Genomic DNA, 26,562 nt, shown 5'->3' on the forward strand with positions numbered 1-26,562 from the left:
CAGCAGTAAAGCTGGTACAGCTTTCTAATTGATTCAGTTTGTTTTGTCTTCTCTTTTTACTGATATTTATAGGGCTTGCTGTTAATATTTCTGTGACCATAGCTGTGCTATGTCAGTAGTTTTAAACTGGGCAAGAGACTTGGAGATGTGCAGTGTTTGAGAGACAGTGATTGCCACTCTCTAATTTGGAGACCCTTTGTCTGTCTGCAGTTTCTGTTTGACTTGTCTAGACTACTAATGGTTTTCCTTCTCTCAGCCAGGATTTTGGGGGCTGAGGCAGGGACACCCAGAATTAGTGCCCACCTTCAAATGCACTGGTCTCCAAAGGGCAGCTTTTTTTTCCATTTTGCTCTGAATCAGGCAAAGTGCAACCTGTGTCCAATTCAAGTGCATATTGTTTGAACCTCCCAAGTGCAGGTGTGGGTAGTGGTTTTGTGTTGGTGGCCGTGATTTTACCTGGCATTGCCATTCTCACAACAAGAAATGTGTTTTTAAATTATGTTGATGAGTTGGTTGTATCTTCAAGCAAATTTGTGATAACACTTGTGTTAGCACTCTTGCATAACAGGAATGACGTTAAGAGTTTTTATGGTTCTGGAATACATTACTGTCTTGTGCTAGGTTATATGAAAATTGGTAGAGATGAGACAGAATGTGAAATCTCAGAAGACTGGAATAAGGAAGTTACATTGTGCCTCTAACCATACCTACTGAGAGGAGTTGTTAATCTTGCTTTATTAATTACTTTGTGACCTTCTTCAGCCTTGTATAGCTGATTTTACGCCCTTTCCCTAGAGAATAAGAAGTCCAGTGATTGTGGGTCTTCAGCCCATCTCCTGCTGCACAAGGGGATTCCTACAGAGATGATCTGTATGCTGTGTAACAATTGTTTATGCTTCCCCAAAGTCTTTGCAACCGGACAAGAATAAACTGGATTTTCTCCCCTTAGGACACGTGGTTCCTTTGAAAGGAGTAGTGCAGGTTTCTCTGCTCTGCTGTTTTAGCACTTCAGCCTGGCTTTAGGGGTGGGGATCTTTGTGGGAGCACATCAGAGGTGACCCCAAGGCTTAGGCAGCTTTGATGGCTGTTTGCACCAGGCCAGGCTCCCCTGGGTGCTTCGGGGTGCCCTGCTCACCCAGAGTGTGCGGTGTCCCCCGTGCACTGTATGGGAATAAATGCTGACCCTCTGTCCTGCTGGAGGGGGGGAATTCTGGGGCATCAGCTTTGCTTTAGCAGAAGAACAAAGCCAATCCTGATGGCCTGTGTCAAAGACACCAGGTGCCAGAAAATTAGGGAGAGTTCAGAGGATTTAAACACACAGAGAACAATTGATGTATGCTAGTTGTTGCTTTTAATGCACTAAATTTGCTCCAATGCTCTAAATTACATGCTGCAATTAAAGCTCAAAAAAAGAGGGGAAAATGGACAGGTCTGCTCCCTGCCCTCCCTGCAGCCTCAAATTTGTCAGATTCAGCACTTATTAGGGCTTTTGCATGATTTGCTGAAGTAATTGCCCATTCTGTATTGCAGTTCACTCCTTGAGCTGACATGCAGGTCTGCTAGTGTCATTTTAAAAATTATCTGAGGCTGTTCTGGTTTTGTAGGTACAAGGGTGGAAAACAGCCTGGCAATCAAAGGCAGTCTGACTTGGACTGCAGCTGTAAACGAGTCTGTCACAGCTCTACAATTTCTGCAAATGGTTTCTAATTGATTGCTGTCTTTCTGTTGGAGGGTGCCTATTACCGTCAGAGCTTTTTGTCTGACCCTTTTGATATCTCTAATAGATGTAGAAGTAAAGAAAACCCAAACCTAACAGTTAAGTTCAGGTGGTGTATATTGTATGTGCTTTTGTGATTATGTATAACAGGAATTAAGATGATTTCTGTTTTTATAGCTGTGATTTGAGACTGCTCACCAGATGAACAATAACTACTGCTAATAAAAGCTAGTTTGAGGAAATTGTGCAGCCTTGAAAAGCATAGCATCTGGATTTGGGGTTGTGGATTTTTTTTTTTCCCTTTGCCTTCTGTTTCCTGCATGTGCTGACTTGACCTCCCACGCCTGTGGACACCATTAGTGCAGTAGGCAAGTAGGCGATGCTGCAGAAGTATGGGGGAGAGGAGCTCTGTAAGCACAGCTCTGTGGAGGAGAGGCTGGTGGTGCTGAGAGGTTCTGAGCACAGCCTGGAACAACAGGCAGTTTGGGACTATTTCAGGGGAGACACAGCTAGAGATGCTCACTTTCCAGTTGACATCAACTGTAGATGTGATTGTTTGGCTCTGAGGGAGCAGGCTGCTTTGAAGTTTCATTGATTTTTGTCCCATAACATGTAAGTAAATAAAAAGCAGTCTTAATCTTTGGATTTAATGGTTGCATGTCTGATTTCTGGATTTTGTGTTTCTTTTTTGGAGCATTTTCATTTGTCTGTTTTTCACTATTTTCTTCATCTCATACCAAGCTAAGGTTAGGCATCACCTCAACTGAAAGTACAGTGATGTGTTTCAGAAGTGCCTTGTAATCTCAAAGAAATAAGTCTTATGTTGCACGTGTGCTACATTCAAACATGCCTTCATTTAGTCAGTCATTCATGGATTTCTTTTTTTAATTTTATTTTTTATTTTTGTCTGAGAAATTAATGGATTTATGAGGGCAAGAGAGGCTAGTATCATTCTGGAAATGGAAGCTGTTCCTTAAGTTCTAAAATATTAAAAATACATGGATATCAAGAACCATCAATTCCAGATGCACATTAGATCTGACAGCTCTGTATTCTCTGGGATACCCCATTTGTGCTTCAATACCTGTAACCTTACTTTCAATTTTATTTAACAGGGAGAGATATTATACTTTGAACACACTGTGCTGCAGTATATTTCCAAACTGTGTTAAAATACTGTTTATGTGTCAACAGCATGTTGTCCTTGCTCTTAGTTCTGGAGTATGTAGATGTTCTGTTGACAGAGAATATATAACCTCAAAATCTGGGGATTGAGCATGCCTGTTGGTGTAATTAAATCTAGTTGTGTTTGATCATTTTGATTACTAATTGTCTGTGCTCCTGGTGCTCTTTTAAATCCTGGTATACTGGCAGTTTCCAAGAATCAAAGTCTCTGCATGTCAAAGTAGCATGAAGCTGAATGAACAAAAAAATGCAACTTTTCTTTTATCTACTTGTGATTTCTAATTGCAAACTATTTTGGCTAGAAATGTTTTCTCTAGTGCACTGTTTGTTTTGCAATTAAGTTTAGTAGCCTGTTACTAACTTGCTTATCTTTACTTTGTATTTTCAGTGCATTAAAAATAACCTTTTATGAAACATAGCTAGAAGGGGACATTTTACCATATAATTACCTATTATTTTAAGGTCTCTAGAAAGAGACCTGCTGTGATCTGACTTTTGGTCGCTCTGAATCTTTTGAGTGTCATCAGAGAGATGCATATCTGAAATCATATTAACTTCTAACAGACATAAAGAAGTAACTTCATAGAAATGCATGAGTGGAAAGGGATAATGCATTTTCACTTTCATTATTTTACAGATCATAAGAAAAAACCTTAGGGTATACTCTCTGCAAATATTTCACATAACTTCATTATATCGTCAGCTGTATCTTAGAGGTCTTTAAGAAACTCAAGAAACCCAGTAAAAGTAGCTAGTGTGATGGCTTTTAATCATTATAAAAACAGTCAATGAATACAGAGTGGTTTTATGGTGGCATCTTCAAAAATTAATATTGCAGGTGGCGAAATGGAAGCTGCTGTGTGAGAAACTTTGAATGTTAATAAGAACTGACTTCTTAAAGGATGGCTAACTGTTTTCATTTTGTAAGGCTCTGAAATGCTGCTGTATTTCTTTCAAACAATGAAGTAAAATTGGTCCTGGGAATAAGTTGAGTATAGAAACTTGGGGTAACTGCCTTTGCTGTTGCCTCTTGAAACAGTCTCTTTACTCTCAGCATGGACTATTGATCATACATGAATGTGTGTATATGAGGACAAATCTATCCCCATCACCTCTTAATAAAATAGAAATAAAAATTCTATACACTACAGAGACAAAAAATTTTTTTTTCCTTGAGAACACCATTCTTAATCAAATGAGCGGAAGTTATGATTGTCATAGAATACCTTTCCCTAGGTTTGAGCTTATTTAGATTATCTCAACTAATTCATCTTCCCCTCCTGTTTGATGACCATGTTCCCTTTTCCTTCATCTGATAAGGAAATGAGAACTCATTTCATAAGGAAATGGCAAATCTGATCAGCAGACTCCATGACACTTTTGGCAAACACAAATCTGCATCTTCTGCAAGAGGGAACATTTTCATCTGAATTGCTTTCAGCTTTTCATGGGGATGAGTTCCAGGTCAATATGATGGCCCTACTTGAAATGCCCATTTTTACAGATGGAGTGGACAAAAAGAAAGTAGAAAAAACATGTGCTTGCGTGTTTCAGAAGTTCTGGTTTTGGATGCTTGTGTTTCCTGTGTGATATCAAATTATCCTTCCAGTGTTTTTGAAGCTTGTGTGTTTTGTTTATTGTGATGCCAATTGTGGTCATTTTTCCACTTGCCAGTGAGAAAGAAGAATATTTCCATGAAGTTGGCATGTCTGGGACCATGGTGAGAAATCTGGTTTTTGGTCTCCCTGCACACAGTGATGCTTTTTGTGTTCAAGGAGCCAACATGCACATATGCCTGACTTGGGAAACCGTTCAGGTTTTTGTTTTTGTAGTCCTCAAGTATATGAGCAATTGAACAGCTCATTTGCATATCTGATGGTGCCCAGGAGGTGTGAATGCAGAGAGAGAGAGAGACTGGGTCAGAAAGCAAACCCATCTTCCAAGTTCTACATCATGCAGCTACCTTAGGAAGCTCTAGGAAGTGCTGTAAAGAGTTTGCTGCCTTTTGGGATTTTAACCTCTATATACAACATAGCCACCACGGGAAGGATGGCTTTTGTCTGTTGGAAAAATTAGTATTTTGTCTTTAAAATCCCTAAAGTTGATTTCAAATCCCCTCCATGAGTATCATGACCACAGCCATCAACTTCTCATGCAGAATAATTTAAGGGTTACAATCCCTATGTATGATATACATTGAGGTCTAGGTTCAATCAATCCAGGGTGAGAGAAAGTGTATCTCATTGCTGGTCTGCCCAAATGCTCAGTTGTTAAATTAAAAAAGCATGGTCTGATTTTTGGGGAGAGGAAGGGGGCAACCGTGGCAGTTGCCATGGAATGTCAGGAGTAGAAAGTAGTTAGTAATCATTACTCATACTTTCAGTCCATTCCCAACAGAAAATCCCTGCAATTGTTCAGTGTTTGTGGAAGATGTGAATGGTATTTTGTCTCCCAGAAGAATGCAAGTGGATGCTAGGAATGATGTATTCCTATGATTTATCACCTAGAAAACATTGTACATTGTGATCTGTAGCAGATGTGCTTTGGAGTAGTTCAGGGCACTGTTATTCAAAACACACCCAACTGCTTTCTATTGCTGCTGTCAGTAAATGTAATCCTATTTATTATATGGATCATATATATTATTTATAATATACATGTGGTGGTTCATTTATTTATTTTGATCTGGTGATGACACTCATCACTCTCAGAGATGAGTATGGGATCACCAGTCTGAATGTGTGTATATAAGCAGTGTATGTGAAATAATTTTGTTAAGCAGACTGTAAAAATCAAAATTCTTGGAAAGGGGATGTTAGTACTAACCAAATAAATATCAATTGTTGAGCTCCATTTAAAGAAAACCAAGCAGGAATGACCAGAATCTCAACAGAGCCCAAATCCACTTCTTGCATAGAGGCAATTCCAGATGAATGTCGTGATGGCTTCTCATTAGCTGTGTCTTGCATTGCCCGGGCAGTTCCCACTTGTGCAGCATGTCATTAATTGCAGGAGAGCTGCCTGCCTAAAGGTTTACTCAGCATCCATAGGACATTAAGGATTTTTCCTTTATTTTAATCATGAAAACTTCTCTTTAGCAGTTGATGACATCCAAAAGCTTGGGGAGTAGTCTGCAATTAACTTTTTTTTTTTTTTTTTTTTTTTTTTTTTTTACTTAGTAGGAGGGGGATTAACAACATGGTACTCTCAAAATCATGTATAGCCTCTGCAATCCAAGTGTCATTTTCTTCCAGATGTGACATGCATTTAGGAAATCTCAGAGCTAACATGGGAAAATAGCATCTTTCTCAGCAGTGGTTTCCTTGATTCATTTGTGCCTGGAGGGGACCATTCTGCACTGAAAGCATGACAAGCCAGTGGGGAATTCTGCTAATTATTGTGCTTCTCTTGCAGACAGCCCAGCCTATGGTGACCCTATCAGAGCTGGTGGCTCCAGCCTGTGGAGCTGCTGCCAGATCCCTGCTGTCTTCCCGTGCCTTTAGAGAAGGGCATCAGTGAAAGTGTAGCCCTTTAGAAGTTCATAAGAATTTTGCTAATTAATCTAGGTTTCAGTGTATTAATCTATTGCTCAGAGAAGGCACCAGAACTGGTAGACAATAGGTTACAGAAGGCTTGCTGTCAACCTACCAGTGAGTGCTACTGCCCAGTCCTAGATTTCACTTTCCTGTGTTGATCCTGCAGTTCTGTGTCCCCTATGGATGGCTCAAAATTCAAACATAAGCGTTGTGAATCTTGGCTAACACAGCAAGGGAGCTGCAAAACCACAAGGCTTAAACATGGAATGTGCTGTACCTAATGCAAACCTGTAACCAGCTCATGCTGTAGATGAAGATCTGCTTGCATTGGTACTGGTAGGGAGGCACAGGAATGGTAGGGAAGAAGACTGAAGGGCCTGACAGTATGTGCAGCTCTCGAATGCAGAGGTGTGACCTTGTGGCACTTTGTTTTGTGCTACTACATTGAGCCTGGGGCTTAGGAGGAGGGGGGTATTTGTTGTCTTTCCTCTAACTGAAGGAAAAGTCCTCTCAAAAGTACTGAGACAGCTTTTGGTGTAAAACATGCAGATGGTTTTGATCAGGAGAAGAAATTCTGTTGTGTTGATGCTTGCAAATGTAGGAAGCCAGTGGGAGATGACTTACAACACAGCTTTTCTTTGTAGTCATCTGGGAAAAATCCATAAGGCTTACCTGCAGACAAAAAGGGAAGCATATGACAGCAGCCCTGGAGCATTGCAACGGGATATGGTTAGCAGTGTCTCTGGAGACATGACTTCATTGATGAAGGGCAGGAAGCTGCCTGGGAGCCCACCACCCTGCGCCTCTGAAGCAATCCCGGTCACCTGCCGAGCAGGATATGACAGCAGCGTTTCACTTTGCAGTGAAAGGCAGAGATATCTAATCACACTTCTGACAGACCCAGGGAACTGGGTAACCTCTCTGCCAGCTGCAGAATATTTGGTGGTTTATTTTTTTAAAACAAAAATCAAGATACTGTTCAGTTACAGTGCTGACAGTAACGTATGTGTTTTTTCCTTGTGATGCAAAAGCATTTAAGCCCAATTTTAGTGCGTGCCATGTGATGTGGCCAGCAGTCACCCATAGCACACAAAGTCACTTTAAAGTTGCAGAAAGTTTCAGTACTGAATTTCAGATAAATACTGCATCCTGGATACCATCATAACTTCAATGAGGCTTTGATTCCTATTTTTCTCTATCAGGAACATGTAATGACAAAGGTAGGCCTGAAATTCCAAAACTGAAAACATCTGCTACCTGCAGAAAATTCTGCAAAATAAAAGATAACAAAAAGGTACATGAAAGAATGGAAGAGGCAGAAGAATTAAAAAAAGAAAAAAGTGAAGGGTCAGTTGAGTCAGATGCACAGGGAGGTTCCACCAGATTTTTCATGTTTTCTCTTGTTAACATACTGTGAGCAGACATAGACATCCTCTCACATGGTGATTATTTCCTTCTGAGACAGCGGAATCCTGTCATAGTACCTAAACAAAGCCTTGCCAAAACCAGGGGAGAGGTTGGTGTAGAGTTCAGAGAATCTATATTTGTCTTTACAGGGGAGTTACTGCATCTTTTAACATTTGGAATGCAAATGCTGGCTACTGACAAGAACAGATACGAGTTGCCTTCTCTGCCTCCCAAGGTGGCACATTGCAAACCTATATTGTGAAGCATGAATGCAACTGCAAAGATAATGTCTCAGTGGTTGCTATAGTTTCTAATTCAATACTTGAGAAAAGTTTCTGCATTCAGCACAAAACACTTTGAGTGAGAATGCTGCAAACAATAAATAAGATGCTTGAAATTAGAAATAAAACAAGGATTCATTTTAAACATTTGGAATGCTAACTGTTTTTTTATCACTGGAATTAAAGCAAGTGTCTTCGCTGTGGTCAATTATGCTTTGAAAATACATTTTGACGGCATTTAAAAACCATGTTATTAATACAATAAGCATGACAGGAAAATATGCAGAAAAATTATCCACCCACAGTTATAAAAAGTAAAAAACAGACTCCCTCTAGATCAGTGTAGAGGTCTGGAGACAAGCTGTATTAATCCTGAGCTTATATTGCTTAGAGACCACTGACATGGCAGAGCTCCTGTTAGTGCAGGGTACGTAACTACGTATATTTATATACATATATGTGTTGTGTGTGTCTACATATGTACGCTGTGTATATGAATGATGCTTCTGTGTGTCACCAGTGGTCTCCAGACTGATGTTACAAAGTAGCCCACAAGTGCTCGGGATTGTCCTGCACTGTTTCCTTTCATTCAAAGTGTACACCAGCGGAGCAAAATTAGCCTTTTACCTCCATGCATTAAGGCCAAGAGCAGGATGGGAAATGAGCTGGATGCAGATAAGCACACCTACATGTATCGAGACAATAGAGGGAAGCCTGTATTATGAAGGATGTCACTGTTATGGTAACTATCAAGGCTGGTGCCACTGAAATGGAAAGATGAAAACCAGATGTCGGTAAAGGGAATGTGCATTATTCAAAGTACACAGGAACAAACAACAGGGCTATGTCATTTTTCCAGTGATCTTAAAAATATTTCACAGTGATGGATTATTTAACTTGTTTTTGAAAAGTGCTTGAGTGCTGCTTGTGTGTTTCTAGAGAAAAAGAAAGGCTAAATGAAAAGTGTTCATTCATTTGCTTTGCTTTAGTTTGTGTTGTTCCCCTTTTTGATTTGTCCAAGTCCCTCAATAGGAGATGGAAAGATTACTGAAACATAATTGTCTTTTTTCTAATGAATACACATTAAATAAAAGCTGTTAATTGGTAACATATTTTAGCTGGCATATGGCTAGCTAATAATGCAGGCTTAATTAGCAAATCTGGGGAAGAATAACTTCCTAATATGGAATTAAAAAGACCTGTCATTGTTTTTCATCAGGATAGATGATATTGCTTGGACCTGAAATCTTTTTTTTTTTTTCTCTTGGTCCCAGTGGGTGAGTTGTGTTTTTACATGTATCTATTAGAAAAACAGAGCTTGAAAGTGCCACCACTAATGCAGATAGGAAACAAAGAAACAGTAGCTCTCCAGAAAGTCTAGTTATACTCTTAAAACATGTGGATCTGGTGGCCTGGCCTGTGTTATTTTTAAAATGCCATATGCAGCACATAATTTCCACAAACTACTTATTTAATTTTGTTTCTTATCTTCAGACTCACTCTGTGGATCCCTAGGATCTGCAGACTACTGCAGAGGCCACTAATGGTGGATAAGAACAGTAGCCTTATACATGCTGCACAGGATCTGTGAATTTGGATCTTTAAACCAGACTGTACATCCACTGAAAAATGAAATGTTAGGGAGAAGACAAAACCTCTCTTGCTCCTTCAAGACCATTTCCTCAATTTTCTGTTTACAGTCTTCTCCCTCAGTGAACCTGATATGTCTCCAAGAGAAAGGAGGGTACAGTCCATCCACCAAGCAAGAGATTTCTGCTGCTGTGATGTGTTCTGCATGTCTTATCAGTAGCATGTTGTTTCAGGGATACAGCATCATTTTTCCTCTGATAGGCAGCCTCTCAGTGACTGAGCTGTACAGTTTGGCAAATGCTGAGCTGTCAAGTTGTGCTAATGATTTGGAAAGAGATGGATGTAAGTTTAATTGCAGTAATTAAAGGAGAAAGCTGTATTATTCCCTTGCCTGTATGAAGGTGAACATCCTTGAAACCTTAGAAGCAGTGCACACGTAACCAAAGGTATAGATATACCCAGGCTTGGTGTATCTTTTGGGGTCAAGAGAAGGGATTGCTAGGGAGCAATAAGTGCTGCCAAGGGCAGTGTTGAATGAAGCCTTACAGCTCATCTTCATTGCACTGTAGGAGTGCTGTTATAGGGGCAACATGGGAATTGCTGTGTTCTATTATGCCAATGGTGTAGTTCTCCTTTTATTAATGAATTCCTTGTCAGTCTTTTATCTCTTCAGTTCAGTGTTGTCATGTCCTATAATGTTTTATTTAAAGCTGCATTGTTCTTAGGGTAAGCTATCTGTAGACCCAACTGGTTTTGTGTAAATATGTCAACATCAGAACTCTTACTTTCAAGCCTGAATTTATTGCTGAGCTCTTTTAAAATTTCTTTTTATTGATGTAATTATGGCTAAAAAGTTCAAACAAAGGACAAGCATAATTATATAAAGAAATCATCCAGAGAGCTGCCTATTTGTTTTTCATTTTATCATTGTAAGAGCATTTGTATGCCACAACATTTAGCAGCATATACCCTTGACAGAGCATCAGTGCTATTGATAAATCATGCTGACCTTCAGGGCAGTCAGCACCCTCTAGATATTTTTAGCTATTTGGCTAACTTTCTGAAAGCACCTGATGTTTTGTTTATGCAGTAAATTTCACAGGCAGGGAGGTAGGTATATTTCTGGGGAGATCAAACCCATCTTCCCTTGTCATAACTGAACTTTGTCCTGCACTCACCACATCAAGCTATTTATAAAAAAAAAAAAATCTTCTCATCTAGCATCTTTTTCCTTCATTTGTAGCAATAAAGGGAGGCATGGCAAGTCTGTCTGTACTCTCATACGCTGCTTAGCCTCCTCGTTGTCAGCGTCTCCAATTTTGGGTAATCGGCACAAAAGAGAAACTTGTGCAGCTGAGCTCAGAGGGAAGGTGTGTTTGTGAGGGATCACAACATCCGCGGCTTCCTTCCAAGGGCCCTTTTCCTTTGGCAAAGTTTGTATTCACAAGCCACAATGCCCGCCTTCAGGAGGAGTAAGACCAGAGCTAAGAGTTTAGCGCTGGCTCGCAAAACGCAGCAGCAGGCAGCAGCAGCTTACGGCTCCCTGCACAGGATGCTCTCCGTGGTGAGTTCTGCAGCGGCGTGCCTTCAGCCGGGGCGCTGCTTAACTAGGCTGGGGTGATGGGGCTGCAGGAGCATCCGGGCTGCCTGTACCTGAGAAATAATGACTATCTCGGCATTAGTAAGCTAATAATGGATTCTCACAGCGTGTAGTTGGTGGCTGAGATTGTACCAGCAACTGCATGGGAAAAGGTTTGGGGTTTCTGAAGTTTGGGGGAGGGAAGGGTGGGTTGGTTGCCTGCACTGTTTGATGCTGGGCTTAAGCAAATTGTTATTTCTTGCATCTCTCAGAGAAAGGACTAAGTAAGAGCCATATTTTGACAAGAAGTAGGAAGGTTTTAAAAAGACTCCGCATGGAAATTTGGAAATAACTGCAGCATGAATATTTTAACTGTTCCTCTGTTTTTTCACAATTAAGTTAGTATTATGGAAATAGGGAGAGAAAAATATGATCTATAATCAAGGTAAAGCTGGTAAAATATAAGAAGGCTGTATATATGTATTACAGAAGTAGCAGAAAAATAGCATGAGTCTCCTGCATAAAAATTGACAACATCAGGATAAGGAAAGGGGTAGGAAGAACCAACAGTTTTTTACAACATCAGGGTTTGGGAAAATTTTTATTCTGTGCTTTGATGTTGCCTCATAAGACTCTCCTTTTTGTGACCTTTCAGGGTTCCTCTTTTTGTTTTCCTGATGGTCTAATCTTTGCATTTTGTACAGGCAGGATTTAGTGTCCTGTAATGGAAATCACTTCTGTTTTGCTTTTGACTTCTGTATGAGTTGGGTCAGATGACTTTGGAGACCGATTCTAGAGAAACTGAGCACAGCATCTGTGGAACTCAGTGTCTGCTGCTTGTCCTGGGGACCTGGCCAATGCAGGCTCTTGGGCCCAGGTCCCTGCTGCATGACTTGGTTTATAACAAGAGTTTCAGTCAAGTACCTCAGTCACCACTGATGGCTCTTCTGTACTCAGAGAGAAAGATGGGCATCTCTCTGTGTGGCAGGTGAGAGGGAAGATTTGCCACTATGCAAATATCAATAGCTCAGGCACCATATCAGGTGGGTTGCATCTGGGCTGTTTTACACAGCTGTATGTTCACCCTTACCCTGTGCTCTCTGGAAAGAATTACTGGGTCAGCAGCCCCTCCCTCTTATAATATTTGTGATATTTCTAAGTAAGGTTGGTGACATCTAATTCTCTATTCAGGCTGATTTGTTAATGTAAATCTCTCTGAAACGGGAAATTCTAACTCAAAGACAAAAGTTCCTTGTTAGTTCCATGTCTTTTGTATAATCTGGTAGTGTCTAGCAGGGCACCTTATCATCCTTTGGTGCAGAGGATTTTCTTCTCCCTCCTTAAAACATAACTCTTAACTATGCTTTGCTTATTGCTATGAAGGATCTGAATGGAATATGAAAAAATAATGCCCTTCTTTTAGCAAATTTTTAAACATTTTCATTAAAAGACAAGAGACAGAGTGAAACAAAGCAGACCCCTAGAATTTTATTGTCACTCGGGACCAAGTTCATATTGAGTGGCCTTGAAGTTGGGAAAAGAAGGAGTAGGAGCAGAAGATAAGTAATGGCTGAGGCTACTGCTTTGGTTTAGCTTCTATTGCTGAAAGCTGAGCAGCTCTTTTGCCCAGACATCTACAGTGAAAGTACCACAAAGTATTTTTCAGTAAAGCTCTGCTAGAATTTTTCAGTTTTAATGGACAAATTAGAGGAATGATGTACTGTATTGGTGTGTAACATAAAGCAACTTTTTTCTGTGGTCTTTAAGGAAGCTAAAGCCTGCAACTTTCTGGCCTTTTGTGTTGCTTGGTTACAAAGTACTTCCCACTCTGAGGAGATGCCAGAGATGCCCACACAGTGATGTACCCACAAAAAATGGTGGCTGTCAGGGCTGCCTCTGTTTTGGAGAGAAACATCTTCTAACACAAAGTGAAAGGGAAGGACATCTCCAGGAGCTTTCCTTTTACACAGAGCAAGGGATGTAAAGGTGTCTCGGGCTACTTGTTCATTGCTCAAAACTCCATTGTATTTCATCCGCTGGCTGGTGCATTCAGTCTTCCTGGAAATACACACATCAGACAGAGCTGACGTGTTAGCTGTTCACTTTTGGAGGGCACGAGTCTAATCTGTTTCTGCAGGATGTTTCTGAGCACGTTTCCTCTTAGGGTAGGGAGTTCAAAGGATTGGTGACCCAGCCCATAAAAATGGTGTGTCCTGCACAAGGATACTGAATCCTGAACACTCTTCAAAGGACATGAATGGCTTTCACTTCACCAAGGAGTCTTTCTTAAGTTGTGTAGAGTTTTCTAAGTCTACCAGAATATTCCTTTCCATCACTGTTTCAAACAAGCCCTGACAGACTAGTGGAGGACGTGATGCGTATAAATGAGGGTAAACAGCAGCGTGCAAAGACCCTGTAACACTAAATGACCTTGTGCAGCATTTATGCTCAATCAGTATAATTCAATAGAAAGTCACAGGATAGCCATGAAATCATTGTGCTAGTTCTTAACCAGTGCTGATTAATGTCTTCTGCTCTCTCACTGATTAATTTTATGGGGTTTTGTTACTCTGGTGAGGATAGCACAGCCTCAAATGATGATATGCTTGCCTGCAAGGAGCAAAGAAAATCTGTAAGACATCCTTGTAAGAGTATCTTTTTGCTCCCTTTAGGGGAATAATCTGTAATATTTCTTATCACAACTATTATTGAAAATAGAATGTGCTGCATCTCCATCTGACAAGCTGAGCCACCACTGTGGTTGTTGGCTGCCAGGGGTCAAGGTGACATCTCTGTGGGCTGGAACTTTCCCTTCAAATGTTACTTTGAGCATTCCACATTCACAGAGATTACTCCTTGCAGATGGATGTGGAACCTTAAGTCTGAGTCTGAAACATGCAGGGATGAAAGAAATGTGTCTGCAGGCTACTTCTCCACATCCTTCTGTTTTCTATGAGGCCAAGAGAGTATTGGGCAGGAGGCTGACTGGTAGATCTGTAGAACAGTTTATACAGCATTGTTGGAAAACCTTGAATATTGCCAATAAACCAGCAGAGTGCTACTTAGCTTCCTTGTCTCTGAAATATATGTGGGATTTTGCATAAGCTGCATAAACTCCATTTTTCTTTCCCACCTCTAGCACTGTTAGTCTAATTTTTTTGATATTTAGCCTTATCTAAAGCCTTGTCTGCTGTTCAGTGCCAAAGGTAAGCTGAAGCTGCTTGTAGTCCCCTGTACATGTTGCTGAAAGCGGCATACATAAGCTCAAGTAATGGATTTTGGAGGAAGTTTGCTGCTTCCATTGTAGTTTCTTCTCAGCTTTTATCTATTCCCAGCTACCTTGCAGCCCTGTCTGTAGTCAGTTATCTTGACTTCTTTTGTTTTATTGATTTAAATGTTTTTATTCTGATAAGCTGCACACTATAAAGGTTGGCATAAATATTTTCTTTACCATTCTCTATACTAAGTACAAACATTCTTGTTCCTGTGCAAATAAAATCAGCTGTGTGCTTGAGGAATTTATCAGTTTTATCTGAGAGCCTTATCTGCCTGTACTAACAATTGCAATGTCAAGATTGGAGCAAATTCAGGGTTAATTCTGTCCTTAATCCAAGATAGCGGTGGATGTGTGTAGTAGTAAGTGGGGGTTCCTTTTGAGACTTCTTGGCTTGAGGGCATTGGACTACCAAGTTTTGATTTGACATCCAGAATGCTCAGCTGGCTTTGAAATCCCAGCTGCAGGACAATGCCAAATAGAGGGCAGAGTCTGAGCCTCTCCTGCCCACACATGCCAGATGTAAAAGAGGTGGTCCTAGGGGTTGTCACTAGAGACATTTTAGAAAGGATCTGTTTAAAACAGTTTAAAAGAGCAGGGAATTGTTTAGTGTCAGAGGCAGAAAGTAGCATCCAGAACACTAGGGGAAAAGGGTAGAGATCCTGACCTGGGTGGTAAGAGAGTTTTGTGAAGAAACATGGAGGAAGAATTGTTTTATGTTTCTCTACTTATTTGTTGCTAAGTTCTCATTTATGCTAGGCTCCTTGTCAAGAACCAGTGGTTCCACTGGCAAAATGTGTTCCTTCATCTTCTGTGGTCTATGCAATGTGTATGAGTGAATGCGAAACACTTTTGTACTGTGATCAAGTAGCATTTCATGCTTGCTTTGACCCAAGTGTAAATACACAGTGGGTATAAAAAGTGAGGGCTGGATATTGTGTGGTCTGAAAGACGCTTCCCTCTTGTAAAGGGAAGGACACAGAGCAGCAAGCCTGAAGGGAAAGATAAGATTCTGTGAGGAAGGAGGTCAAGGGCAATATTTTTAATGCCAAATTTGCAAACATATCCAGGAAAGTATTAAAGTTTATAAAAATCAGTGCTTGTCAGCAGTACCTGAGAGGTAATCCCGTGCCTTGGTCTTAGGCCAGCTATGCAGAACAATTCCTGACAGCAACATTATATTGCTTAGATGATCAAAAAGTATTTATGTTGAAGAGTACCATCTATTTCCATATGCTTTCCCATACAGTGATTCTCGGTGACAGATGCAGCACTGACCCCAAAACTCAAGAGAATGTAGAAATAGCACGTTCCCCAATGTCTGCCTGCTCTATATGCAAAGGTGGTTGAGGAGTAATAGAGGACTTCTAACTCTTCCTTGTAAAACTGTGCCTGATGATGATGCTTGTGACTTGCTTTCAATAGGCTGCCTTCCATCCTTGATCCCCATGTCCTTGATCAGTCCTCAGGCTGATGTAAATCAAGCTGTCCAAGTGCATCTTGAGCTGCAGAGACTGTAAAATCTAAAATATTCTGATATAAATACAGACCCTTCTGACATCAGAAACAAAGAATACAAAACTGAAGTGCTTTGGCATTCAGTTGTTTAGAAGCTGCTTTAAAATAACACATACACACACACACCACTTCCTAAATGATTTGCTTGCAAGCCACTAATTAATTTCATTGTCACGGACTGATTACAATTTTAAAATTTATTCAATCAGTGTGGGGCTGTAATTCTAACAAACACCATTCAATTCATATTGCATTTTTTTTGGTCCTAATAAGTGTTGAAAATACTAAATGTATCTAAATTTCATAGTCCTGAAAGTTGTCATTATACTGGATTATGAAGATGGTTGCACATATCAGTGAGGAAAGTAACTTCATTTTTTTTAGAATGGTGGCATTTTTCAAAACTGGGAGCTGGGATGCTACAGAGTAATATGGACTACATGGCAAATACCTGACATTTTAACATATATTTTCATCATATAGGTGTTTTATCCCAGGAATGGTTGAGATTAAATATTGCAGGTCCATTTAGCATCCACTTTACTAAAAGACTTTGTATAGCTGAGTTCATTTTCAGATTAACTTTAGCATTTGTTCATTTGATGGCCTAGTATGTTGGTGAACCAAGCTACATAGGGAATAGTGGTAAATCAGGACACCCAAAAAGGATGACTTGAAGCAGCTTGCAGAATAAATAAAGTACAAATTAAGACAGTTCTGAAATACACTCATGTCCTGATATCACTGAAGAAAGACTTACACATGAAATAAGGCAGCCTCCATGTAGTCCTCATTTGAATGCACTTGCTAAATACAAGGTGACACAGTTTATGTAACTGTCCACTTTGTGCAAGCGTCTGAATGACAGAAGCACTAAAGAAGAATTGTTCCATGTAGTACAAAGATGTGGATACCAAATGCTGTAATGTAGAATTGGGTAATGGTAGTGATGTCTTAGCTTTCAGGGAAACACCATGTAAGAAAGAGAACAGTGGAATAATTTCAAATTAAGCACTGAAGATTGTGGCCTGCAAAAGTTGCTCTTGGATATTAGTTATGGTCATCCAAGAGCAAATTACTTAACTATTTCATAGTGTCAGAAATACCTCCTTGTCTTCCATCGTTGCATTATAAGATTAACTCCTGTTGTTCTATCTCCAGTTCCTACCTTGTTTGAAAAGTTTCTATTTTTTTATTTTGTTTTTAATAATTCTTCTAAATAATATCAAATATTTAGTTTCCCATCTGCCTTTTTTGAAAGCAAAAGATTCTGATATGTAGTTGTATCCTTGGAGAGAAAATATCTGACCATCTTTTGACACCCCCAGATATTGGAATCTGAACCCTCACCTCCATGTCTCATTGTTTAGAAAGCAACATGAAAACACAATATAGTAGCAGATGAAATATAAAAGAATTATTCTGGATGCTTATAAGATATTTATCTGCTAATTCTTTCAGTTTTGATGCAGTGAGTGTTGTAAAATAAGAGAGATGGAAAACAGTGTCTTGCTGGTGTCATAACAATTGTGACATATCCGAGTGCTCTCTCATCTTTTGCACTCCATGAGCTTGTATCTGCAGCCTGAAAATAATTTGCTCTGGAAAATCACTAGCAATTTTAAATTCTTTTTGCTGCTCTGATCTGGTTCTGCTATAAATTAAAGCTGTTCAAATCTGTCAAGATACACATCTGACAAAAATCAATGGCATGATTGCATGGAGGAGCAGAATTGGAGGAATTTAGAAATAATTGTAGTACAACTTGTATTCTAAAACATCATCGCTTGTCTGTTTCTTCTCACTTGACAGAGTGCAGAACAGATCAGTGCATTGTGCCGAAACTTCCAGGAAGTCCAAGCAAGCAATATGGAAGGACAGAAGGACAACCAGGATCCACCTCCAAGACCACTGGCTCGCCACCTTTCTGATGCAGATAGACTGAGGAAAGTCATCCAAGAACTTATGGATACCGAGAAATCTTATGTCAAGGTAAAAAAAAAACAAAAACAATCATGGCTCACGTGTTTTTGAGGCTGACCATGACTTGTGGACCATCTTAATATATTTTGATCTTATCTTTATACAACCAGCCTTCCACAAGGGCCATAACCTACAAAGTCTCCTTATCTACTTGTTCCTGTTGTTTCTGGCAGACTTGCTCCTACAGCTGAAGCTGTAGGATTTGATGTAGTAGCATTACTTGTAGTCAATTTGTAGCTGTATTGGTGAGCGGTCATCTGTGGGCAGAAGATACCTGCAAACAAAAAGGGTTTTCCAGGGGGTGTCTCCCCAGTTTTGAAGATGATAAAAAATCTGGTAGAAGAACAGAATAATTTCCTACAAATGAGTATGTGGAAAAGAGTACATGATTATTTTTGAACGAGGAAAGCTAAAAGGCACAACTCCAGTGGGTTATAGCACGACATGGAAGTTATTTCTCTTCTGACTGATAAGCCTGCAATTTGTTCCATGTAGCTCTCTTCTTTTTATGAACTCTAAAAGCATGTGACTAGATGTCAGAAGAAACATGAGAACATCGATTTCATTGATCTCCAGCAAGAGGGCAGCATCCCCTTTTCTGGATCTCAAAACATTCCTTACAGATGTCAGTACTTGCTGCAGTTACATTTGTGGAAAAGGAGAAAACAAACCACCAATGCACTAATGCGGCCATACACTGGACCCTCATTTGTGATGTATCTTTTAGAGGAATTGCTTGAACAAAGCATGACCATGGAGGTCACTGATATACGTGAAATTTTGCATCAGGAAAAATCCTGGCAGGTTCCAATACTTGTTATGGTGTTTTCTGGGAGATGCTCATTATTCCTTCTACATAGAATTTCTGGTGTGTCTCTTCCTGGGGTTGGAGAGCCCTGTAGTGGGCCCCAGCCCTGCTGTCATGCTTTGGTGTGGGTAATAAGTCTTCAAAAATGGCACTAATTTTTTTAAGAAGTGACTGAAAAATTCCTTGATCACACCTACCTGACAACATAACTGAACACTTTAATAACTTACAGAATTTTAAAATGCTACATATCCTTCTGAATTTTACTACAGATGTTTAATAAGTGGCAATTTATATAGTTTGTTTAACATACATAATTAAAACATTTGATGCCATTCATATGGATGGACTTATTCAAAAAAAATCATCTGTAATAATTCTTCCTCATGATAGGCTAAAATATAATTTATTATAATCAAGTTGCAAAGCCGTAAAGATGAAACAAAAACACTGAAATCAGTTTGCCTGTAATTTAGTAGTACCTTCAGTGCTAACAACATGCAGGCTATTTTGTTACTGAAAAGGAATTGTATCTTTAGTTCATTCCCCAAACTTACTCCTATCTCAGGGCTGCCACATAAAGGACAGTTTCCAAATGGTACAGAAAAAATGAACAAATATTCTTTTTTGCAGGACTTGAGCTGCCTCTTTGAGATATACTTGGAGCCGCTTCAAAAAGAAACCTTCCTTACTCAGGATGAGGTGAGGGAGTATCTGAAAAAATGTCCTTATCATTCTTTTATGGGTTAAGACCTTGGCACTTGGGTTTTTCTTTGCTGAGAGCATGACAGAAAAAGCAAACAACAAAGATGTCAATAGGAATGACACCAGTCAGTGCCTTTCTGATGTGTGCATCACTTCCTTTCCTTAAGGGGTAATTGTTCTTCTGAATTAACTGCTGAGAAACCTTCACTTTCTGCATGTATTTTTCATAAAACCTGTTTGAAAAGTATTAACAAAGACATTACCAGCCTTTGCAATCTCTTTGTGTGTTCCATCTCCTTAGTCCACTGTTTTCAAAAGACCACTTTTAGGTCCATGGAGTGCTGTACTTCATAGCCTGATGTTTTCCACAGATGGAGTCCTTGTTTGGCAGCCTGCCAGAAATGCTGGATTTCCAGAAGGTGTTTTTAGAGACCCTTGAAGATGGAATATCTTCTTCCTCAGATTTTAATACATTGGAAACACCATCTCAGTTCCGGGTAAATGTTTCATCATTTCCTACTTTGTAGTGTGCCTGGAAATGTTTGTGAAAATCTGGCTTTAAGAAGTTTCTGGCTCTAAGAAGTTTTGTAGGCTTGCTTTTATGTTTGAAGCTTTACTTTGGATTACAGAGTTCTATTCAGCAATGAAAGATAAGTGCTATTTTTCATGGTTTTATCTTCCTCCCCATGGCAAAAGTTGCAACATGGGAAAAGGCAGAGTAGACTTGGAGTACACGATAAACTGGCAGTGTTTGTGAGGCAGAACTCCTTTGTAGAGAGTTTATTGTCACTGTGCTGAATTCTGCCCTGTGCTTCTCCTTGCTGTGCCCAACTAACCCCCAACAGACTGGGAACTTTTCTTGTTAAATGCCACGAGTCTGAGGTGCAAGAAGCAGGCTTGTGAAGAGTAGATGGCTGTGGCACCACCTACTACCTGCTCTGACTGGAGGAAGTAGATTCCCTGGCAATGGAGTCACTGGCTCAGGAATGGGTGTGACTGCTGGCAGGTCTTCTGAACACTTGCTGCATTTTTGGGGTGCAAATGTTGATTAAAGGAGGGGAGAAGGCTGCTTTCCTCCTCCTTCAATACTCCTCTTATATTTGCTTTGGGAGGTGTTTCTCTAAAAATCTCTCTCTTGTGATTCAGTCCCTCCCACATCTTCCCAACTTCCCCTTCATCCAAGAACATCAGAGGTGTCCTGTAATTACCACCTGCCTGAAAAAAGGAAAACAGCTGGAAAGTAATCCCATATGTGTTTTACTCTGTCCCTTCTGGCTTTGGCACTTTTATGCCTTGCTTCCTATGCCTCATGGTTTTTTTTCCTAGCACAACATAGTTACATGTCTGCTGGTTTTTGTTCCTGTGCTGCCTGAAATATAAAGTAAAACAGAATACCTGCTGAGGAAGAAAGGAGAAAATTGCAGGCTATGCCTAAATTGGCTGACCTCTACATTCAGCAAAATACAAAAATATCATCGAGTTACTAGCAGTAGTATATTCATGTTATATATATATATATATATGTATAATATATATATATAATACGTATAAAAAGATAGCAGATACTCCCCCATTGGGTCTGCTTGTTGTATGCCTGAATATTTATTTAGGATTCCAGTAGTGAACTAATATTTTGATTGTTTTGATTTCAGAAATTGCTGTTTTCCCTTGGAGGCTCCTTTCTGTATTATGCTGACCACTTCAAACTGTACAGTGGCTTCTGTGCAAACCACATCAAAGTTCAGAAAGTTCTTGAGAGAGGTAATTTATTGTCTTCATTGCTGTAATTCATTTGCATGAATTCAAAGTGCAGTGAACTACTGTAACAAATCTTGTCAATTTGCAGAGAATATTGGATAAAATCAAGGAATAAATATTGGTATAAAATAAGGACTGATCAGGTATCTTTCAACAGGATGATCAGAGGTTCTGCTAAGCATGGTATAGACCTGAATAATAAGATTCCTTTTGTAGCCTCTAGGCAGTAGCCTGGAGAGCTGTAGAAACACCTTCCACAAGTTTATGCTGTCTGCAGGCTCAGACTCCATAAAAGCAGCAACAAATGGTGGACTAAATCAGGAATTACTTTCTCTGCCATTCACTGCAGTGCAGTGGAAAAATTAGAGGAATCATCTCACCTTTTTAAAATTGCTCTCTCAGCCCTTTTGAATGTTATTTGAAGTTTCAGGTAACTATTATGAAATGCATAGTGTACACTACTCTGTAAATCATCCATTGAAAAGGGCGAGAGTTTTGGTGCTGGGTTCAAGTTGCCATTCCATGTTTTTTTTAGTTATTGTAGCTTCCATGACTTTCATGTTCAACTGAACCAATTCTTTTTTTGCATCTAGCCAAAACAGATAGTGCATTTAAGACCTTTCTGGATGCTCGAAATCCTACAAAGCAACATTCTTCTACACTGGAGTCATATCTCATAAAGCCTGTTCAGAGAGTGCTGAAATATCCTCTGCTTTTAAAAGAACTGGTGTCGCTGACAGACAATGAGAGTGAGGAGCATTATCATTTGACAGGTAACACCTTCTTTTCTTCTACAGGAATGAATATGAGTTAAGTTTTATTTCCTGCCATTTCTGACGATACAGGTAGACAGCACAAAACCTGTCAAAACCTAGAGAGAATTTCCTCCCTCTCCTTAAAAGTATTTTTTATTCCTTTAGCTAAAGCTTCTACTTTGTATGTCCAAGTCCCTTTGAGAAGTAGATATGCCCAGGATTTGCCATGGCAAGTAGGACTGGGATCTTTATCCTCGTGCACCGGAGCATGTCAGGTCACAGTGTTGCCTTTTTATATTTTTTTTTAAAACCCACTTGAGAAACTCTGACCAAGGCTCCATCTTGTGGTTATTATTTAATTCTTGAAATATGTCAGAGTTTAAGAGCACCACAGAAGGAAATATTTGTTGTTTGAGGTCTTTCTGCAACTCTTGCTTGTGTAGAAGAGATCTTTGTCAAATGTTTGCAGTCCTCCCATGTGGAGAGACTTATCAAACATGCATTAGAGTTGATTCCTTTTCTAGGCTCACATGCCTGAGACTTCAACCTGGCAAATTCCAGTTCAGGCCTGTCATAGCACCCGGTGGATAAAAATCAAGAGATGTATTTTATGGATCGATTGTCATTTTCACAAAACAGATGCAGACAAAATACACTGTCAGTAAAAACTCATGAGCCTCTTACTGACTTCAAAAGGAGCTTCCAATATTGTTCCCTTCCCCAAACAAGCTGGGGATGGGGACTTTATTGCAGATCAGGATAGATGCCAAACTGCTAAATGCTGTGCCATTAGGAATTGATGAAACAAAGGATCTCTGTCCAATTCCATTCTGAATTAATACAAAAATCTCATGGAATCCAGTGGCATTCTTGTTAGGAAAACATCATTTAAATAAAACCTGGCCACACCAGCATTGCATGTGTACAGCTTATGAGGAACTTGTACAGCCTAACCCTGTATTTCTTTGTCCATTCTGGGATGACACAAGTGCAATTTGTTTGTCTTAAAGATCATTAGATAACTTATTCTAGGATGAGTGTAGATTACTCGAGATATAGGTCCCAGTGGCCCTATATCTACAAGATGCAAGATTTAACCATGGTACTGTCATAGTGCTATAAATATTGATAACTTTGGGGGCTTGTCACTGGAATGCTTATTGCAGCCTTTTCAGCCATTTAAGACACCACATGACCATTTTTCACTTACTCTGACCAGGAAGTATTTCTTCTGCTGTTGCTATGAGAAAGTACTATTGATACAGAGATATAAATCAGTTCACCAGACTTTGGGAAGATGACATCATTTTATGTGCCTCAAGAGGAATTAAATTTAAAATTACCATATTTAGAAAATACAAATTAATTACATAGCTGTGTATAAAATTTTTAAACCTTACAGAAGCTCTGAAGGCAATGGAAAAAGTAGCAAGTCACATAAATGAGATGCAGAAGATATATGAAGATTATGGCACTGTATTTGACCAACTGGTTGCAGATCAAAGTGGAACAGAGAAAGAGGTAAGAGAAGAAAAAACATGTTGCATTGACTCTTGAAGCATTATCCAGCTTGCTGTTGGGGCTTCATCTCTTCCTGAGGTAATTTTGGGAATGTATTCGTGCTGGGCTTGCTCCATTCTCTAATATTTTGACTTCTGTTTTGTATCTGTCTGTTAAATTTCTTTCTGTCAGTAGGTTATGGTAAAGTTTTCAGACAGCTGCCAGAGCTGCATTCTGGACTGACAAGAATTGCAAGCAGGAGTAGATACAGCTCTCAGTATGGAAAAAAACTCTCTTGTCAAAACATTGCAGAGATTATCCATGCCCCAAGGCATTCAGATTTTATGCTATTGAGTTCTTAAGTTCTTAACATATTTTTTCACTCGTATAAATGAAAATGGCAATTCGAGGGATTTCACATTAAGATCTGTTATTCTCATTCTCTACACTACCAGTGCTGAGGCATGCAGGAGTATTTGACAGAGCAAAACCCATTAGTTATACAGTCTGTGTGCAGTCATCTCCCAGAACTGGGGCAGCAAGGCCTCAACTTAGCCATTTACATCAAACAATTACTAAGCAGATCAAATATGTAAAACTGGATATCAGATATGAGAGATGTCATCTCAGTTGTTTCATTTCCTGCTAGTAAAAGTCAAACTGTCCCTGTTGACTGCCTGCTTTCTCATCATTTATGGGGAAATTAAACTTGACAGCCTGTGATATTCTTCAGCATTATGTTGTGTCCCACAGAAGAAAGGAGCCTTAGAGTACATGACCTCCATTAATTCTTCCATTGGTAGTGTCATTAATACTAATTACTCTGTAGAAATTAAATGTATTTACAGCTAATAATAAGTCTGGTGTTTTATAACTGGCTATATGCAAGTGTAGGGGCTTATTACTTTGTGTACTTAGGGGCTATTACTTTGTATATTTGTAACCTGTTGTGAAAAAAGGGATTACTCACACTTTTCCTGTTGTAGTGAAGATCTCTTTCTATACATAGAGTAAATACAGAAAACATAGATCCTTAAAGTTATCAATGTGTACTAAATGCAGCACTGATGTATGTATTTATATTTTTAATTATGTACTATATTTATATACTATATTTATTTATATATATATTTATATATTATATTTAATTATATATTATGTTATAATTTAACACAGGTGACAGAGCTTTCAATGGGAGAACTTCTGATGCACTCAACAGTTACCTGGCTGAATCCTTTTCCATCGCTGGGCAAAGCAAGGAAAGACCTTGAACTTACAGTGTTTGGTAAATGTTTTCCTTAAGGACTCTGCGCTTTCAAATCGGAAGATTGCCACATTAGATCTTCTCACAGGATAAAAACCCCAAACTCCCTTCCCTGTAGTCATGTGATGTCTAGGTTGGAGTTACATGTGAAAAAATACATAGTTGTATTTTCCTGACATGAAAAAAGTTTGTATTTATTTACTTGATGGTACTGCTTGGTCTGTGAGCCACCCTCAGCTGCTGTCTTGCCTATATTTAAACTATGGAAATCAGTGATTTTCAAGAGGCAATATTAGAGTATTTACAACAATCTGTAAATGAGGCTTTCAAAGGAGGCTTGTGGGAAAATCATGATTTATTCTACTCTTGTGGATTCAGACTAACTTCTGCTTTACAGCTACTGCATTGAAATCCCCATCCAGATTATTTTAACCTGAAACTTGATGTGGAAATGAGAGCATACAAACAAGAGTCCATTTTTTTAAAAAAGATTATTTTAATATTTCAGTGGATAAACACCTTCAGAAGAACTCCATGTTGATGGAGTTCTCTTTCTCAGGGCACTCCTTCCCTGGGAAGCATAGTTAAGATGCTTCAAACAGAAGAACAAACTACTGAACTGCAGGAAGAACAGATTTTGTCCTTCACAGCACTCTCTGGCTTACAGGCCCTTCACTCAAAAATGCCCACTCTCTACAGAAAGAAAACTTTTACATCTAACCTACATCTTCGGTATTTGTTTATGTGATGACTTACAGGAGATAGGTGGTTGCTGGTAATTTCAGAATAAATGAACAGAATGGCTTCATCCTAAATGTTCAGAAGAAAATCTGAGGAAAAATAGTGCCATTGCATGAAAGTGCAGGATGAAAAACCCAGCTGTCATCTCAGCACAGGGAAAATGCTTTTCAGTGTTTGCTTATCTCATCCTTCACATTACCATGCCTATAATAATCAGTTCTGTAAGATAGTATTTTCACTGAATATTGTAATATTATGCCTATAATTAACAGTTTTCCTTTCTTTTTCTTTCTCTTTTCAGTTTTTAAGAGGGCTGTAATACTGGTGTATAAGGAGAACTACAAATTGAAAAAGAAAATGGTAAGTCTGGTGTCACTGGAGGTGGTGGGTTTTTATGATATTACTGCAATGTGAAATGGAATGGACCCACATCAGCGTTAAAGGGGGAGTGACTGAGATGAAACACCACTTTCCCTTGCTAGGCTGGAATTATGGCTATCCTGCTAAAACAAGTGCTTAGTATCTGTGTAGAAATACATATTTTTTGTTATTTAGTAAGCATCATCATCATCTTCTGTGTGAGCCCCACATAAATTTTATCAAGTGGAATATGAAACACTGCTATGCAGAAATCACTAATTCTTCCAGATAGCATTTATGATGGCCTACGTTACAACAGGATGTAGGTGAAAGATCTTTGTTTTACAGACCCTTGATTACCCTGGAAGGAAAGGAAAAGGGGCATGTAATAGGAAAAGCCAATGTTGTAACATTCTCTGCACCCACTTTCAGACCTGAAATGTGGAAGTCAGGTAGAAAATTATACGTTCCAAGTACCAGTAGTGATACACTGCACCATGCTCATTGTAACAGATGGAGGGGCTCTAAAAGTAGCAGCAGCAGCTACATGATTAATGTATTCTGCTAATCAACAGTCTGCATGTTCTTTCACAGGGAACTT

At 39.3% G+C, this 26,562-nt stretch overlaps 1 protein-coding gene across 8 annotated transcripts in view; it reads left to right on the top strand.

The window, feature by feature from the left end:
* Positions 1 to 26,562, top strand: part of TIAM2 (TIAM Rac1 associated GEF 2) — a 166,614-nt gene that overhangs the window by 135,900 nt on the left and 4,152 nt on the right. For 6 of the 8 annotated variants that reach the window (XM_086877306.1, XM_086877305.1, XM_086877308.1 and 3 more), the window contains 8 exons: positions 17,900 to 18,079; positions 19,512 to 19,580; positions 19,955 to 20,080; positions 21,236 to 21,344; positions 21,935 to 22,114; positions 23,499 to 23,617; positions 24,773 to 24,881; positions 25,903 to 25,961. In XM_086877306.1, coding sequence (XP_086733432.1) covers positions 17,900 to 18,079; positions 19,512 to 19,580; positions 19,955 to 20,080; positions 21,236 to 21,344; positions 21,935 to 22,114; positions 23,499 to 23,617; positions 24,773 to 24,881; positions 25,903 to 25,961 — 951 coding nt within the window. Of the gene's footprint in view, positions 1 to 2,078; positions 2,330 to 10,865; positions 11,281 to 17,899; positions 18,080 to 19,511; positions 19,581 to 19,954; positions 20,081 to 21,235; positions 21,345 to 21,934; positions 22,115 to 23,498; positions 23,618 to 24,772; positions 24,882 to 25,902; positions 25,962 to 26,562 lie in introns of those variants that run through there. The other 2 variants (XM_086877312.1, XM_086877311.1) reach the window with 2 other exon arrangements.

Source organism: Cyanistes caeruleus, chromosome 2, assembly GCF_971803275.1.
Source record: "Cyanistes caeruleus chromosome 2, bCyaCae1.hap1.1, whole genome shotgun sequence".
Taxonomy (NCBI): Eukaryota; Metazoa; Chordata; class Aves; order Passeriformes; family Paridae; genus Cyanistes; species Cyanistes caeruleus.